At 32.5% G+C, this 19,054-nt stretch overlaps 3 protein-coding genes across 4 annotated transcripts; 2 read left to right on the forward strand and 1 right to left on the reverse strand.

Moving 5' to 3' along the window:
• Positions 1 to 43: 43 nt before the first annotated feature.
• LOC107011097 (carbonic anhydrase, chloroplastic) lies at positions 44 to 3,474 on the forward strand. The gene is made up of 9 exons (XM_015210437.2): positions 44 to 495; positions 1,587 to 1,648; positions 2,020 to 2,163; positions 2,262 to 2,310; positions 2,395 to 2,511; positions 2,585 to 2,724; positions 2,802 to 2,907; positions 2,989 to 3,147; positions 3,365 to 3,474. Exons 1-9 carry the CDS (start codon positions 307 to 309, stop codon positions 3,404 to 3,406), a joined length of 1,008 nt encoding a protein of 335 aa, XP_015065923.1. The 5' UTR covers positions 44 to 306; the 3' UTR covers positions 3,407 to 3,474.
• Positions 3,475 to 5,887: 2,413 nt separating this feature from the next.
• LOC107011430 (protease Do-like 1, chloroplastic) lies at positions 5,888 to 9,945 on the forward strand. The gene is made up of 8 exons (XM_015210937.2): positions 5,888 to 6,354; positions 6,534 to 6,656; positions 6,963 to 7,134; positions 7,855 to 7,892; positions 8,366 to 8,564; positions 8,748 to 8,900; positions 9,101 to 9,235; positions 9,700 to 9,945. Exons 1-8 carry the CDS (start codon positions 5,960 to 5,962, stop codon positions 9,775 to 9,777), a joined length of 1,293 nt encoding a protein of 430 aa, XP_015066423.1. The 5' UTR covers positions 5,888 to 5,959; the 3' UTR covers positions 9,778 to 9,945.
• Positions 9,946 to 10,528: 583 nt separating this feature from the next.
• LOC107011775 (protein KINESIN LIGHT CHAIN-RELATED 2-like) lies at positions 10,529 to 13,833 on the reverse strand. 2 transcript variants are annotated; one of them, XM_015211411.2, is made up of 3 exons: positions 13,395 to 13,833; positions 11,086 to 13,086; positions 10,529 to 10,996 (listed from the first exon to the last, which is right to left on the reverse strand). In XM_015211411.2, exons 2-3 carry the CDS (start codon positions 13,011 to 13,013, stop codon positions 10,774 to 10,776), a joined length of 2,151 nt encoding a protein of 716 aa, XP_015066897.1. In that variant the 5' UTR covers positions 13,014 to 13,086; positions 13,395 to 13,833; the 3' UTR covers positions 10,529 to 10,773. The 2 variants fall into 2 exon arrangements, with proteins under 2 accessions (XP_015066897.1, XP_015066895.1); XM_015211409.2 differs by having other exon boundaries at positions 11,086 to 13,029; positions 13,395 to 13,832.
• Between the last annotated feature and the right edge of the window lie 5,221 nt (positions 13,834 to 19,054).

The following is a 19,054-nucleotide window of genomic DNA, read 5'->3' on the forward strand; positions in this document are numbered from 1 at the left end:
TTTCTAAAGAAAAAAAAAAGGGAAAAGAAATTAGTTTCTTGAAATGTAAGGTTCTTGGCTTCTTAGCCATATGATATTAAGGCAAAAGTAAGATACAACATTGAATCTCCAACGTACAAACCTCATCTACAATGGATTGAAGCTCTCATTTGCTTAGCCATCACTTTCAACATTGTCTATTGGATTGGTTATATGTAAGAGTTCTAAAGCAGCAATAATCAAGAACCCATCACTAGCTATACTATTACTAGTTAGTAACAAAGTAGTATAAAGGGAAAGCAAAAGCTAAAGGAAGCTCATTGAGAAATGTCAACTGCTTCCATTAACAATTGCCTTACTCTCTCCCCTGCTCAAGCTTCCCTTAAGAAACCTACTCGTCCCGTTGCCTTCGCAAGGCTTGGCAACTCTTCTTCTTCTTCTTCTTCTTCTATTCCAAGTCTCATCAGAAACGAGCCCGTCTTTGCTGCCCCTACTCCCATCATCAACCCCATTGTGGTACAAATTTTTAATTTGCATCACTGTATTTTAACCTGTTATAACAAGTTATTTATATTTGACGTTACTTAATTTGTTTTTTAAGCAAGACATTTTTTTTTGTCTTATCGTATTATTGGTAACGACTTATGTGTCCATGCATGCTAGTTCACGTGAAAATTCAATATTGGCATAGTTCTAAACTTTAGTTTCTAACCACCCTTATTATTGGTATTGTTATTTTTGGTCATGAATCTCCTGAAGTTAGGTGAATTGATCGTGTCGCTCTAAATTGTACACGTCTATTGCGTGTACTCAATGACATATAATATATTATTATATTAAAATAAGTGTTACTTTAATTTATTTCACACTCATTAAAATAAATATGATATTTTACTGAGTTACTACTATTTATTACTTTGATATTTTTGAGTACTAGTTCTTTAATACAAGAGTATAGTCGGAGAAAACATACTAATTTGTATTTTGAAACTTTAAGATGACGAGAGGGTGGAAATAACAAATTAAATTTGAAAATGAACAAAAATAGAGGTGGCAATTAGGTAGAGGTTCTCGCAAAATGAAAATTAAATAGGTAGGGCCGTATTGTGAATTATGTGGATAATGTTTTTGCTCTCTATTTTAATTTTTTTTTTTAAAAAATAATTATTACTTACGATAATCCAATGGGTATCCTCGTATGTGCCCATCCTACAAGTGATAAAATGATAACTACCAGTCTACCATCAAGTTTGTAGGATAGAAACTATTTAGTATACATTGTTTTTGTCTTAATTTCTAGTTTTGGTATCCATCTAAATCGATACTCCATTATGTTAATTATTTCATTTCTTTCTTTTGACATCTCCATCACTTTTTAATGTGGTTACTACTTGCTATAATCAAACTTTACTTGCATTTTATTTGAACTTAGTGAAAGTGAAATTTTCCTAATAATTGGTCTAAAAATTGAAGAACAATATATGATCAACAGATATTTAAAGATAAATTTTTAAAATCTGATTCAAAATCTATGGTCAAATATTAACTTTTATATATATATATATATATACCTCTTCTAAAATGCTAATGAGAATTAGAATTTGCAGAGAGAAGAAATGGCAAAAGAATCCTACGATCAGGCCGTTGCTGCACTCGAGAAACTCCTCAGGTTTGTACCCTCTCTACGACTCTACCTTCTAAATCACACTACTTTTTTCTCGATCAAGTGGGGCCCAAAAAATATACATACACCCCACACATACGTAGACAAAATATATGTTAAAATTTGCGAATATGCAGAGAAAACATAATATAATCATGCAATGTTTACTCGTAAAATTCAATTTCCCGGCAATGAACATGTTACTTGGTTTCGAGTTCTCCAGATCTGCATTAATTTTACCATTCTATCATCTATTTTTTTACCCCAGATCTGCATTAATTTATCATGTTGATGTGCTCAAACCACAAATCTTTTTTTTCTACCTGAAATATCGCTTCAATAATAATAATGGTCTAAATTATTTTCTGCAATTACAGCGAGAAAGCAGAACTTGGACCAGTTGCTGCAGCAAGAGTTGACCAGATCACTGCTGAATTGAAATCAGCAGATGGCGGCAAGGCATTCGACCCTGTTGAGCACATGAAAGCTGGCTTTATTCATTTCAAGACTGAGAAATATGAGTAAGCAAATTCCTTCAAATTAAAATTTCTGCATATTTGACGTTGTAACATTATTAGTGTCTGATAATTTTTCCTCTTTTCTATTTATGTACCAACAGTACAAACCCAGCCTTATATGGTGAACTAGCAAAGGGCCAGAGCCCAAAGGTACAAATTCCTTGTTAATTTGTTATCTAATTTTATGATTTGTACGGTTTCTGATGAGTTCTATTGTCCTAAATGTGTAAACAGTTCATGGTTTTCGCGTGCTCTGACTCACGAGTGTGCCCATCCCATGTCCTCAACTTCCAACCTGGTGAGGCATTCATGGTTCGTAACATCGCCAACATGGTCCCTGCTTATGACAAGGTCAGTTACAAATCGATTATTTCGCTCTGGAATTGTGTTTTTTAAAAATAAAGATGGGATTGAATTTGAACAGGTCAGGTACTCTGGAGTAGGAGCAGCCATTGAATACGCCGTTCTTCATCTTAAGGTGGAGAACATCGTTGTCATTGGCCACAGTGCTTGTGGAGGTATCAAAGGTCTCATGTCACTACCTGAAGATGGTAGTGAATCAACGTACGTCACTCTATAAATTTATTCATTCAAAACACTTATCGTTAGCAGATTATTGATTAATAATCTAATATACGCAGTGCCTTTATTGAGGATTGGGTGAAAATTTGTTTACCTGCCAAGGCAAAGGTTCTGGCCGATCACGGAGGGAAAGAATTTGCACATCAATGCACAGCTTGTGAGAAGGTAAAATTCAAATTTAAACTTTTTGATTATCAATTAATTACATATATAGCAGTATTTTATAATTGATGAAAAATGTTGCAGGAAGCTGTGAACGTTTCACTTGGAAATCTGCTTACGTATCCATTCGTGAGAGAAGGATTGGTGAAGAAAACATTGGCATTGAAGGGAGGTTACTATGATTTCGTGAAGGGTGGATTTGAGCTGTGGGGACTTGAGTTCGGTCTTTCTCCTCCTCTTTCCGTATGAACTTAATTCAATTACCATTTGGCCCTCACAATTTCCTTCCTTTTTTTGGCCTGACAGTACTTTTGCTTCGCAAAATCAACTGTGTGTATGTTGTTTGTATGTATTATGTATGTATGAATCAAATATGGAAGAGCACTCGTTGTTATATTTCTGAAATAAATAAAATGGAGACTACTTTTGGTATAAATACGTTTGTGGTGGGCTTTGGTAGGTAAAAGATGTGGCCAGTATACTGCACTGGAAGCTCATGTAGAGACAGAGAGATCGTCAAGCAACAAGAGGATTCCCAGATTTAATCTGTTATTCTTGCTCATGTAGACCGAAAATTGGCCATAATAATCTACAAACACTCTTTTCGGCTACAATTATACTAGTTTAACTTTCCATGATGCTTCTCTCATTTGTTAGTGTCAGACAACAATCCATTACAAAGCGGAAAATTTGTCTTAGTTTGCAAACAAAACTCACTCTTAACAAGAGATCTGGGGTTCCACTCTAAAATGGGAAAGTTCGAATTAGTTGAAGCTAATGGATTGTGAATACCAAATGGAGTAATAAGAAAAAAAGAAGCAAATCACCATGGAATATTAAAGACAGTTCTCATATGAAGTCGTAGAGCCTATTTGGATTTCGGATGGGCTTATAAGCATTTGAAAGTTTATTTTGACATAACCGTACTTAGAATAAATCAATTCAAACGGACTTTTGCTGCTAGGTATTCAAAATGATTCATGACTACACTTTTGAGTTGTTTACGACAACCTTCAGTTGTATGAACTGCTGAAAAAGTACAAATGATCAAAATATCAAATGGGCGATGACATTTACACTAGCGTCTTGTGGCTCTGTAAATTTAACGTCATGTAATAATATATCATATAAATTGACTATCCATATATTTAAAATAAAAATTGAAAAATGCTATGTAAAAAGTAGTTGGATTTGGAAATTTCTAGGAAAAAATGACAAATAGCCAAATCGGCTCTGTTTTTTAACTGTCGACCGGCCGTACTTTTTTAGATAGCTTTTACACCCATTCGTTACTTGGCTCCACTTAAGGCTAAAAACAGAGAAGATTAGAAATGCATTTTGGGCATCTAAAATTTATAAAATAGGTCCAATTAGCTAGTAATTTTAGTTTACTTATTACCATTATTTTTATAAGTTTTATAAATTTTTAAAATTTTTTATTTTTGCGTATTGCATTAATGTATCTCGCGCATCACATTAGTATATCATGTGTAAAATGTACCTCCGCATTAGATTAGTGTATCTCACGCATCAGATTAGTGTATCTTGCACATCAAATTAGTGTATTTCGTGCATCAAATTAGTGTATCATGTATAAAATGTAATGTATTTTACTTAACGATTAATGAATCTCGCGCATTAGATTAATATCAGCACTCACATTATTGTATCCGTTTTGAAAATTTTTTGTAATTATAAATTTTTAAAGGATAAATTATAATTTTACCTTAAAAATATGTAATTTTTGTTATTTACATTTAATTTTTTATTCATTATTCTTCGTTATAATTTCCATTGGGTCACGACGACAAGACAAAATGGGCTTAGACGCTCTAGTAGTCCATTTTTAGGTCTGGTATTCAAAACATAAGCAACATTTGCAACCGTATTTAAAATATAGTCAAAATTAAAAAGAGTAGCAAGACCGATTTCTGCTTAAGATATACACACCATGTGCATATTTATTTACTGATTTACCGTAAAAGTCGCGTACATTTCGTCCTTAAATGTATGATTACGCTCGATTAGAGGCGTGGGCTATTTGGATTAAATAAGTTAAATTAAATTTAATTTAATTTGGATTGGCTTTTTAGATTTTTGCTTTGATTTTAAATTTATGATTTATTTTATTTGGCTTTTTGATTTGATTTCAAATTTAGAAAAATAAAATTTGAAAAAATTGAATTCTATATATATATAATTTTTTTTTCAAATGACAAATATTCCTAACTTTGTTATGTTTCTAATTATGAATATAAATCGAAAAAATTCAAACCAAATCAAATTTATTTTGATTTGGATTGGGTTACACTTCGTCAAAATAAAAAATCAACGAATTCAAATCGTATAATACAGAATCAAATTGAAAAAACCAATACACACTCATGGATATGTTGTTATTGTTCACCACACAAACATCATTAAAACCAGAAAATAATATCAGACAAGAACTATTATTCACTACGTGTATAAAATGATTTTGCCAACTCGGATGGATTTTCAATTAACCATAATGACACTAATGAATTTTTTCTCAAAAGAAAGTAATATAATATATGAACAAAATTTTTAACAAATGATACAAATAAATATTTTTTAAAATTTTTAATGAGATATTTAAATTATTTTCTTACATGTAAAGTGTTGAATATCTTAAACTTCTCCATGCATTTAACTTTCTATATTTTAAGTTCTGTTAATAAAAATTTTTTACTCGATCACCACCGGCAGAATGTATTTTAAACTGTAAAATGTTAAAAAATTAGAATGTGCTCATGATGTCTAGATTGTGCCATTGTGGACAGACCAGTGTAGAACGTTCCATGGGCCTGACTCTGTTGCAACGGATTAAATCAAAATCATAATATGGCCCTGCGATTCACTTATCAAAGAGTGGGGGCCATTAAGGTGCAGCGTTACTCCAGTGGTGTAGCATACACATGAGTAATAGTCACGTTGAGAACGTAGATCACACAATATTAGAAAGAGCACCCGAACCGGAAGAACCAAGTCAATCGGGTCTTCCTCTTTGCTCTCACCAGTTGTCTTCTTAACAATGGCTGCATCTTCACACTCCTTAGCTTCTTCTGCTTGCTTCTCCACAACTCCGGCACGGAAATTTTCCGGCTCAGATCGATTTCAACTTGCTAAGTCTATACTCTGCCGGAAAATACCTGGTTTCTCCGGTAGTGTGGTCTGCGCTCGGCGTATTTGCTCTAACTATGCCTCTTCCGGTGACCAATCCAACTACGGGAAGAAGCTTATGGATAGTATTTTTGTGGCATGCGCTTCCGTTGCCTTGTCTTTCTCTCTATATATAGCAGACGTTGACCCTGCCTCGGCTTTTGTAGTCACTTCACCCAGGAAATTGCAGACTGATGAACTTGCTACTGTTCGTCTCTTCCAAGAGAATACACCTTCCGTTGTGTATATTACTAATCTTGCTTCCAGGTGATCTATCAATGAGGATGATCCTTTTTTTTCCTTATATGTTAGTAATTCATGTGCATTTGAGTTTGTAGATATAGTGCTAGATGAAAGTCTGCTAGATGTATTTCCTGTTATTGTAATTGCCGTCCACCTTTGTTTTTCCGGTTTGGTTAATTTGGATTCCGTTTGTGATATAATAGGCAGGATATGTTCACACTGGATGTATTTGAGGTGCCTCAAGGGTCTGGGTCAGGCTTCGTCTGGGATAAAAATGGAAATATTGTTACTAATTATCATGTGATTCGAGGTGCTTCTGATCTCAGGTGAGTTAATTGGCAACTGGCAACACATTTTTCTGTTTAAACAAGTTTCTATTTATTAGTATCTGCCTAAATGATTTCAGTTTCAAGTTCCTTGCCACAGTCCTCATATTATTTCTATATGCTATCTGACTGCTCTTATACTAGCATAATTCTACAACTTCGATTGTCTTAGCTAATCATGGAGTATTAGGAAACCTGCAATTTTTTTCATGATATGAATTTGGTTGGATTGGACAGTCTGTTAGTTGCTTAATTATGGTTTTACGCTTCAATTGCTAGTACTAATATAGTTTTAGTCTTGCTCAGAGTGACTCTTGCTGATCAAACTACTTATGATGCAAAAGTTGTTGGATTTGACCAAGATAAAGATGTTGCTGTTTTGCATATTGATGCACCAAAAGACAAGTTGCGACCTATACCAATTGGCGTATCGGCAGACTTGCTCGTTGGTCAAAAAGTATTTGCTATTGGAAATCCAGTATGTGACGAAATACAAACCTGCTAGAGAATTCTGTTCATGTAATAATAGTACTTTTATCTGCTCTGTTGTCCCTTCTCTAAACCTAGTTTGAGCCATTCTATATTCAGCTTTCGCTTTAGAGGAAAACTTGTCTTGCAGGCGTTCATGAGCATTACAACAATTAGAAAGTATTACTTTGCATATAGAATGCTAGTGCATTTTGTTATCAATAAAATTTGTGCAAGTATGGAAAAAAACCAACTGACAGCGAGTAAGGAAAAAAACCAACTGATAGCAAGTACAACTTAGTTCAGTCTTCTGGTTCAACTGTTTGCTTTTAAGCGCACCTTCTTCTCCAGCTAAAGAATCAGTATCTGAAAGTTGGCTGTTACTTCTGAACATTCATCGCCTGCTAATATTTTTAACTGCTTCTTTTCCCATGAGTTTAAAGCATAACGATTCCCCCCCTGTAGTGCTCCAACTTCTGCCAAAATGTGTCACTGACTTGCACTTCAATCAAATTACTTTTCAAGGGCCCTAAAACAATTGTTGACTTACACATTGAAAATCTCTTGTTGCAATGAGTATATGTTTCTTGTGTTTAGGTACCCCACCACTTCACACCTCTTTTTCCTCTTTATTCATATAAATTTACTATAAACATGAATATTTTACTTCTCTTTTATGTTTCATATGTAAACACATCATGAATGATCTTTAATGTAAATATCTTTGCAGTTTGGACTTGATCATACACTCACCACTGGTGTAATCAGGTATTTAGACATTTCATTTATGGTGCGCAGGTTCCTAACATTCAGATATTCCAGTGAAATGGTGTTAACTATGTTTCTGTGAAGATAGGAGATGAAATAAATGAATCTAGCCACTCAAAGTCGTGGTAAAAGGCTTGTGCCATCAATGACTAACGAAGTGAAGGAAGTAGACGAGAGGAAATCAAATAAAAATGACGTTAACTTCTTTCCTTGTTTAAAACGGAGATGAAGTAGAGAATTTTGTTTAATCTTCTCCGTGTATTTCAACTGTAAGACTAGCCTTGTGATGTTGACGTGGTTGTCACTGTTGAGTGCCTTGCACCCATAAATTCCAAGAAGCAAACATAAATATTAACCATATGTCATGGTAAATGAATACATATGCATAAGCAAGCTGTGTTGGATATGGATTAACTTAATGCTATGGATCATGCATATTCTTTAACATCATTGATTAATTTATATGTTTCTAGTGGGCTTAGGAGAGAAATCAATTCTGCAGCTACTGGCCGCCCAATCCAAGATGTTATTCAGACAGATGCAGCAATCAATCCTGGTAACAGTGGAGGGCCACTTCTAGATAGTTCTGGAAACCTTATTGGAATAAATACCGCTATATATTCTCCTTCCGGTGCATCATCAGGTGTTGGATTTTCAATTCCAGTTGATACTGTAAGTTGTTATTTGTCTTTCAGAATTTTATTATTTGCTATGCTCAATGAAACTTTTAGGTTCAACATACTTCCCCATATAAAGCAAACTGATTTATTACACCCTGTGGTTCAGAAAGTTGCCCTTGCTTCTACTAAGAGGTGGTAGTCTCTCCCCTGATGATTTTGATTTTTACCTATTCAGGTCAGTGGCATTGTTGATCAGTTGGTGCAGTTTGGGAAAGTCACAAGGCCAATTTTGGGCATAAAGTTTGCACCTGATCAGTCCGTTGAGCAACTGGGAGTCACTGGAGTACTTGTCCTGGATGCTCCTCCAAATGGTCCTGCAGGCAAAGCAGTATGTTATTTCCTGTATCTTTTCCCTTGACATTCCTTACCAGTTTCTCCTTCCTTTTATACACTATAATCATCCGCAGTTTCCACCAGTTATTTCACCCTACCGATTTTCTTTCATGTGATTGTTTATACAAGCCAGTTTAAATTTGTGACCGACATGATGAGAAACCGAATATGAGATGTTAAATCTTGTAAATGCAGGGTCTTCTACCTACTAAACGTGATTCCTACGGAAGACTTATTTTAGGTGATATAATCACATCTATAAATGGAAAGAAGGTCTCTAATGGCACCGACTTGTACAGAATTCTTGACCAATGCAAAGTTGGAGAAAAGGTAATTCTCATACATCTATTACAAAAATTTTCATCTATATTGCTGGCTTAGAATTCATATGGAGTACAGAGCATTTCTCAAGCATACACCAACTCGCAACGCTTTCAGATAAACATCATATTTGGAATTGCACCTTTGCTTGCATAAAACTTTATTAGTTGATCTTCCTTTTTATTTCTGCAACTTTATTTAAGTGGTCTTTAAGAATATGAATAGTTAGTATTTGACCTTGATATTGACAGTAGTAATGTTTTCTCTTATGAATCTTGCTAAATATTTTGTTTTCCCCAAGTTTGTATACTTGCACATACTTTTTCATTAACATTTCCATATTTCCATTAGCTTTTCTCCTTCCAGTATTTATGAGATAATTGGAAAGTATTCGGTATGAGAAGGTAGTGAAACTTGGAACTACATTTGTGGAAATTGTAGTAAGCTAAGCTTACGGCTGATGTTATGAACAGGTAATTGTGGAAGTGCTGCGTGGGGATCAGAAAGAGAAGATCCCTGTACTTCTGGAACCAAAGCCTGAAGAATCGTAGTTCCTCAAGTGGATAGTGTATGTGTTGATATGCATTTCTTGGCGAACAAGCCCATATTATTAGTGCATCAATTGTTGAATGGTTGTGTATATACAAAAACAACACTTAAACTAGGGTGCAAGCAATATAGTTGGGAGTCTTAACACTGCTGCCTAAATATTTCTACTATATTAGATATCCTCAAATTGTATAATGTTAGGTAAGATGGGTGTCCACTTAACGGGATGACAGAACTACATCAATCTGGTGAAATTCCCAATCCTAAATCAGATGAAAAGGACGAACTAGAAAATTATTTGGCTAAACTGTAAGCATGAACTGATTTGCCTTGCAAGTTCCTTAAAACTTAAAGAGCTAGATGTGACAACAAAAGGATAGCAAAAGTCCAGCATATTCTATTTACATTCAAGATACAAAAAGACCAAATTGATAAAGAAACATTATCAACTCTGACAATGAAATTTGAAAATTTTAGTCCAACACTAATATATTTACATTCAAGACATGGCAAGAACAAATTGAAAAAGAAACTTTATCTATTTTTACAATCAAAATTGAGAACTCAAGTCTACCATTATTCTATTAGCCTTCAAGTTGCACCAAGAACCATCCAGGGTAGCAGTGGAATGGACAGTAGTCCTCCACCCTTAGTCAGAGGTCCTAAACCCTAAATGCAGATTAGTTGGGATCAGGGCGCTGAACACATTGATACAGAAAGAACAAATTGATAAAGAAATGACTGACAAAGAAATCGAGAATTTAAGTGTACGATTATATTAAACATTCAAGATACACAAAGAACGAATTGATAGAGAGACTTTATTCTGATAATGAAAATGAAAACTTTACATTCATTTCTAGTACAAACCGTATACCACAAGCAGGAGGATCTCAATTCCTCATTGCCCAAATAAGACAATTTTATTTTCCTAGTTTGTCTTATCCAAATGTACAAAAAGGTTGATGCCCCAACATGACAACAAAGACCTTATTCTTTCATCTTTCTAGTATATCAATCTCTTGATCCTGGAGGAAAATATGAGACATGTTACCAAGAAGTGTTTCCAGGGATCTTGATTTCCTGCTCCTCACTCTCCCTGATTCTCTTAACAACTCAGTTAATCTCCTCTTCTCATCATCCACGTCAGGATTTGCTGTCCCCAGTTTCTCCTCCCTCATTCCGACGACAAATTCTAAGATTTCAATTGCATCATCCGTCCTGCAAACAATTACATTGTTATGATGAAAAGAAAAAACAGAAACCAAACATAACATGATAGTAATATGACAATCGAAGACATCAATTACCTGCCCATAGCATCATAAGTTCCAGCAAGATTGCTATAGATTCCTAATGTATCTGCATGATATGGTCCACATTCAGTCTCTAAAATTATCCTTGCTTCTTCAAATAGGTCCCCAGCCTCATTAATTGCATAAAGCTGTACACATGCAAGTCCCATTTGGTTTAAAGTAATACCAAAAATTGCAGACTTCTTCTCTCCAATTTCTCTGAATTTCGATACTGCAGTTTTCAGGGAATCGTACGAGTCCATATACTCCCCCAGAATATAGTACAAGACCCCAATCTGGGCTTCAATTCCTGCAATAGTGCTCTGTTGTCCTGGTGCATTTCCATACACTTTTATGGCCTTCTGAAGCAACTTGAGCGCCTGATCAGGTTCGTTCATCGACTCATAGATCACAGATACATCGACAAGACCACTTGCAATCTCTTCTGGATGGCTTCCAGGGACGGCCTTAGTGTAAATCCGAAGTGCATTTTCACAGTATGATTTGGACTCCCTGAATTTTCCTATCTTGTTATACAAATCAGCCAGACGTACATAGACCGATGCAACTGAAGGATGGTTCTCTCCTTTGGTAGACTTGAACATAGTAAGAGCTTTTTGGTAAGCACATATAGCCTCATCATACCGTGCCATAGATAAATATGCATCACCAATGTTGCAGTCAATGGACGCTACTTCAGCTTCCTGGCCATTAGCTGCCATGGCCATGCCTGCTAAAACATAATGCTCAAGAGCAGCCTCGTAGTCACCCTTCGAATCGTAGATAAGCCCCAAGAGTCTTCTGTCAGCAGCTTCTTCTGGAGAGGCTGATGAATTATTCTCCTTATGAATGTCAAGTGCCATCTGACAAAGCTTCTCAGCCTCATCAAATTGCATAGCTTGAACATGTGCTTCAGCCACATACCTACAAGTCTCGCCAAATCTCGTGTCTTTCTCTCCAAGAACTTGCCTTTGAATTTCCAGGCCAGCAGTATAGCACAGTATCGAATTCTCCAACTGTCCGAGCATTGCATATGTATCACCTAACTGCATGCACCCTGCAAATTTTGCGAGTGCATGATTTTGTCCCACATCCAAGTCAGGAATTTCAATTGATCGCTCCAACAGCGGAATTGCCTCGTTGTACTTCCCTAATCGACAATTTAACGCTGCTACAACGTGCAAACACATAACAAACTCTAAACTGCTCTTACCCTTTGAAGAACTCTCAAACGATTTCATGGCTCGAAGGGCTAGTTCAAGAGCCTTTTGAACATTTTCCCCGGTTGTTGAAATCATATCCCTGGCTTGTTTAAGTAAATAGGGTCCTAAATACCCTGCCTTAGATGAATCCTCATTTGCATTCGGATTCTTCTCATTCTTCATGGACATAGTTGCATTGAGCTTTTTCAAATTCCCAAATCTCTTCGGAGAAGGCTTTTCATTAAAAGACTTGCTCCTTGATCTTGGTGGCTTGTTAGATATTGGAGAATCAGTTTGCGATGGAGAATATTTCTTTCCCTTTGCAGACCAAACAGATTTGGGACTTGCTGGATATGTTTTAATTTTTCCCAACTTCTCATCATTGTGTACTTTATCATGCTCAGAAAGCCCTTTTTTACTATCCAATTCACCAAAATCTACCCCTGCAAGGTACCTTAACTCAGAGTCAATTCTCGATTCCTCACCATACGATAGAAAGCTCCTTCTCGAAGGAGAATAGTCGGAGCTCTGCATTTCATACACATTATTGTATAGTTGTTCAATTGAAGTATCAACACCCCCATTTATATCCAGATCAATCGACTCTGTTTCGCGACTATGTGTACTCAACGGACTCCTCGGAGACCCCTGATCGAAAATTTCTCTGTGAGGTAGAAAATGGCCATTAGGTTCTTTCTGATTTCCATCAACAATTGATCCATCCATGGCAAATTCAGGCATTGAATCTCTGTTTCTTCTACAGACAGAAGGCAAAATTAATCAATATTTTCTTCCTTCAGAGTAACAGAAAATCCTACATAATCATAAATAGAGCAATAAAATTAAAAGATTAAACCGCACACGAAGCATTAAATAATATTTCAAAGTGCAATATTTAAATAGGGAATTAAATTTATAACTCTGCATTTACTTGTTAATTACTCCTTTCCCCTGTTTCAAACGTAAGAATGTTCAAAAGCATTTCCAGATCATATCCACATTCCTTCAATATACTCTTCATAAATTAATTATATTTTGATAAACAAACATAAAATTTCGATGTGTACAACATGTTTTGGACAATGAAGCATGAAGACTAAACAATTAATAAAATTTGCGTACCTCGAATTCCCTTAATCTTTGTGAGGAAAATGCAGAGAAAAACTTGAGAAACAAAGAATAACAATGTTACTGTTATATATGGAATTAACGTGTTTATGAGTATATATATAAAATTTATTAGTCGATAATGATGGTGGTTACAGAACAAGTAGGTACAGAAGAATTTAAGAAATTTTGATAATGAGAATTAAGATAGAATGTTGAGATTGGAAAAATAAAATAAAAGTGGGGTTACAGAGAGGTTGGAACGTAGAAGCAAGAAGACGACTTATCATCTGCCAAAACTTTTCCCCTTCAACCGCCCAATTCCCCTTTCTTATTTACACCCTTTTCTTCTCTCTCTTCTTATGTATCCTTCTTATTTTTTTTAAAAAATATTTTCCAACTTATGCTTCGCTGTGACTTTGTCATACATGGCGCCATTAACGGTTTTTCAACGCCATCGATTTCATGCACACACTCTTATACGTGCAATAGATATTGCGCAAAAGATATTTATACGATCAGTTAAGTTTTAATGTTAATGATCTCATATTTAAAGAAAAGTGATATATATTTTTAAGTTCATATATTATATATACAATGAAATATTTTACTTGTAATAACAAATTACTATTTTATTTATCAATTTATGTGGATATTTTTCATTTTTTGAAAACTATTGTATATTTATAATTTATGTTAAATAATAATTCAGTATATTTATGAGGTATATTAAAAAGTTAATTTGCTTGACTAGTAAAATTTAAAGATTTATGGTATAAATTATTATCCTGTGTATAAAAGGAGAATTATTGCCCACAAGTTAATCAAATGCAAATATTGAAGGGAAGTGTTTACACAGCCTGTCACGTGTCACCTTCAGTGATAACGTATTACGTGGCATCAGATAAGTGGTCCCGTTAACTCTACGATGGAAATAGGGACCAGTATCAATTTTTTCTGATATGGCGGCCACTTAATTCTAAAGCCCATTTGTTCTGTTTATTTTTCATTTTTGAAGAATTTATGAATTTATTTCAAACAAAACAAACTTTTCAATGACAAATGTGTTTTGTTTTGGGAGCAGAAAGAAAAATAACAACTGTTTTAAAGGAATTTATTAAAAATTCGCAAAGGCAATAATATTAGTTAATAATTTTTAAAAACAGTTTTTGTTATTTCCGTCTGTTCTTTCTTCTCTTTTCTATTTTTTTTTTTTTTAAAAAAAATTGTTGGGCAGATTTTAGTAAGGATTGATTTTTACCAGTGTGTGGACAATGATATGACCAACGTTACAATATTGTGTAAAGACAATTCGATTGAATATTGATTTTTAGATTTTTTTTATTTTTGTAAAAAGAGAGAAATTACTATTTTTTCTTTTAGAAAATCTAAAATTCAATGAATAAATACTTTTTATTTTGTTTTTTTTAACTTTCACAGATAAGACAAATATAATTTTTTTTGTGCATTATTTTATTTTAATTATGGATCACATGCCATCCATATCTTGTAGTTTCAACTTACACATGCATGCATCAAAATGTACCTATGAAGTCAATCTGTACCTTGATTTATTCTTCTATAAACAAACTTTTAAATAATTAACTTGATTTTATAATGTCTCTTTTTCTCTAAAAAGAGCTGGCAATTCCCATTTTTTAATTTTTTTTTTTACTTCCAAGCAACTAATACACAAAAATTAAGATAAATTATTAAATTAGTATGAACATCGAAAGTAGATAAATTTAATTCTATGTAGTCAACCAATCAGAAGAATTAGTGTAACCATAAGAATGGCTAGACAGTCATGTACCGACCAAAAGGGTCTTCAATAATAACTATAAAATGTTGACAATGTCAAAATATTGTAAGTTCAATGAATCAGAAGTTTTTATCATTGTTTTTCTATTTAAATTCATGCTATTTTCTTAGGGTTAAATAAATAAAAATCTTAAATATATGTTCACGGAATATATTATATCTTATACTCCCTCCATTTAGAAATAATTGTCAAGTTTAGATGATACACATCTCTCAAGAAAAATTTAATATAATATGTAATTTGACCAATATAACAATAATTGTCAGGTTCATAACAATAACTCTAATGACTCTTACATTTAAAGGCAAATGAAGTTTATACAAAGAATGGATACAGAGAATGGCCTTTTGGTATACAGAGAATGGATATTTACGTGCTATACTCTAATGATTCTTAAAAAACTGTACTTATAATAGTTGATATTTTATTGAAAACTGCAAAAGTAACCTTTTATAAATTAAAGTCTTCTTGTAACTTTAAATCAATAATTATTAAAATGAACAATTATTAAGGGTATAATTGAAAAAAATGAGCTAATTAGTTATTGATTGTCTAAATTGACAATTAATCTTGAAAATCTATTTTTAGTATATCTGACAATTATTTCTGAACGGAGGGAGTAAAAGGGACCATCTTTTTCCTTTTTAAGTCTTATATACCTGAAATTGAGGAAATGATTGAAAATTATAGCAATTTTCTTTGTAGTTTTCAGAATTAATTAACATCATAGATTATACAGAAATGACAAAAGTAGTTCAGTGGAATATCATTAGTCACACGGACACATTTTGAAAAATAATATATTTGGTCCTCACAAACTATCGTCGTCATTGGACAAATTTAATCATTAATCATTAAACTAAAAATTATTGGTTATAATATTATTTATCAAATATTCTTTTTATGTCTCTATTTAATTTTTTTTTTATAATCAGACCATATTTTGAAGGTATAACCTCCTGCTGGGTGGGTGGTGAAGCTTATGGACCTACACTTACTATTCCAAATACAAAGCACACAAATAAATTAACATATACCCTTGAATATTAATTTAAGTTGAATAATTGTACGTGACAAAACACATCTTGAAAAAAATGCATAAAAGATAGTACTATAGTCTATATGAATGTAACAATAAACTTTGGTCGAATATCTCATTTTAAGACCGTTGTTTAATAAATTATCAATCTTTTTATTTTTTCATAAAGTTTTCTAAAATACGATCTAGATAGCAAATTGAAAAAATTATGACAAAGTACATCACAGTCCCACAATGTATATGCATAAAAATCTATGCAAATCAATAGTCAAAAAATTTGTGATTTATACATAAAATTGAAAAAGATATAAATAAAAATTTGATATAAGTCTATATTCGCTGGAAGAGTAGTTTATCCTAACTATATGTACATGATCACTAATTCAATTTTGTCTTTCGTTTTAATTATCGACTTATTTCTCTTTTTGTCTTTTGACTCATTCATTTTTAGTAACTTTTTTAATTTCAAACTTTTACATGATATATTTAAGATCATAAAATTAAAAATTATTTTGAAACATTTGATAAATATTTAATTTTATTTAAATCATAAGATTTAAATTTTTTTTTTACTATTTTCTTAAACTGTTATGTCGAGATAAAATAAATTATTTAAGTCTAATAATAATGAAAAACTTTTGGCATTCAAGTTTTTCGGCGTTGGATGTAAGTAAGCTAGGTTAGTAGTAGCTAGCCAGCGATATAGGGCCAAATACAACTCTTGTAAAACGCAAATTTTCTAGATCTAAGATTTGGCCTATTCTTCCCATGCCCTATGCTCGTTTATGATTAATCAATAAGTTTTGATCCGTTTAAGTTTATTTATTCACTAATAAAATTATTTGTGCTTTGCGTGAAAATTTAATATTATGAAATATATAAAATCTATTAATTATCAAAACTAAAACACTATATTATCCTATATAAAAGATTATAATGTAAAGAAAAATGAAAATTATTACATTTTATTATTTATCCTTAATAACATTAACATAAACATAAAGTAAAAACATAAGCAATAGTGTCATTAAATCATTCAACCTTAGTAATTGCGAAGAAGAAGAAGAATAAGAAGATGAAGAAGAGGCTCAGAATTTTTCGTTGTTTTAAAATGAAAGAAAATCCATCTATTTATAGACAACAAATAGTAGAGTCAACTAATATTTATTGTGTCTTACGGAAAGTTGTAACCCTTCAAATGGTTACAACCATTCATAAAAGTCATAATTTTTCATAAAAGTCACAACTATTCATAAAAATTATAACTTTTAATAAAAAACCCAACTTTTTATTAAAGGAAAATGCTATTTTTAAAAATAAATAAATTAAAAATAAATTTTAATTTGTGATAATGCTACGTAGGCGGGCCTGAGGTTCTCGAGAATTGTTGAAGTCCATCAGACCACATATTCATTAAAATTCTAATCCCACTTTGATAGTTATCTATTAGAATTATATTATTATAAATTTGTGTCCACCTCTTAAATTAATTATCTGTGAGAAATATTTTTATGAGCAACTAGGGCATGTTTTGACATTAAAATGGCCAAGTTAACGGGCCCAGAAATTGATTGTAAATGATGGAAGAATGATCTTCGCCTAATTAAGTGGAATATATATATTCTAAAAAAGATTATTATATGAAATAAGACAATTCTGAAAGGACAAATCGATGTCCTTTGTGAACTTGCTTTTGTTGGTGCCCCAGCCCTGTATCTTTTTCAATTATTATTAAATATGAGTAATAAATATATATATATAATTATAAATCATTTTATTTAAAAAAATTTAAAAAAGGAAATAGTATGCCACTGAAAGCTCAAGTTACATAGCTTTTTGAGAAAAAATCATATCCATTTGTGAGAAGAAATCGACATGCCAATTTCAGGCTCAACAATGGGCTTGTGACCCATCGTCTTAATTGGGCCTTCATACGTAACTTACCAAGAAGGGGGCCAGGGATGTAAAAGAAGCCCGGAATATTTTTAAAAAGGAAAAAGCTCAAATATGTCATCGAATTTTTAGAAAAAGATTTATTTATATCATCTGTTAAAAAATTAGCTTATTTATGTTATTACTGTTAAAGAAAAGGCTCATTCATGCCCTTTTTTTTAACTCGGGTTTTGCTAAACCATTTGTACACACCAAACAAGGTTTAACACTTCTCTATTGGTGTTTTTGGATCAAAAGTACACTTTTCTATGAGCTAAATTTTTAACGGTAGCCTTTTCTAATAGTTTGATGGCATATTTGAGCCTTTTTCCTTTTCAAAATAGCAATATTTGACATCTATTAAAAATGTCAGGATTTTAGTTTGTTAAAAAATTAGTTATGTATTTATTATTATCTTGAAAAGAATACAAATAATCAATAACAGAATAATGGAACAAAAAAATTAAAAAAATGAATTTGATAAAATACAATTAATTAATAACAGAATGGAGAGAATCAAGAAAAATAATGTTTCAAATAAAGTAATTTTTGAATTTAAACCAACAAAGTTACGTTATCATAATTACTAATTATAATTTTAGTATAACTTTAAGTAGATGTAAATTTTTTTTCCCATTACTCTTAAGCCTTTTCATCATTTATTTTTGGGATCAAAATTTGCAAAATTTCTTTCCTATAACACGTGTTCGGTTTCATAATCGACATGAATTTTTTCTCCCTTATTCCTCAAATCTACAATAATATTTTTTAGCACTTCATTGAAAATATTGAATCTATGTATGATTGAGTCGATTGATTTAAGATTTTCGCGAGCAGTGAAAAATATTTTGGAATGAAAAATAAAAAATAAATACAAAGTTT

This window comes from Solanum pennellii, chromosome 2 (assembly GCF_001406875.1).
Source record: "Solanum pennellii chromosome 2, SPENNV200".
Taxonomy (NCBI): Eukaryota; Viridiplantae; Streptophyta; class Magnoliopsida; order Solanales; family Solanaceae; genus Solanum; species Solanum pennellii.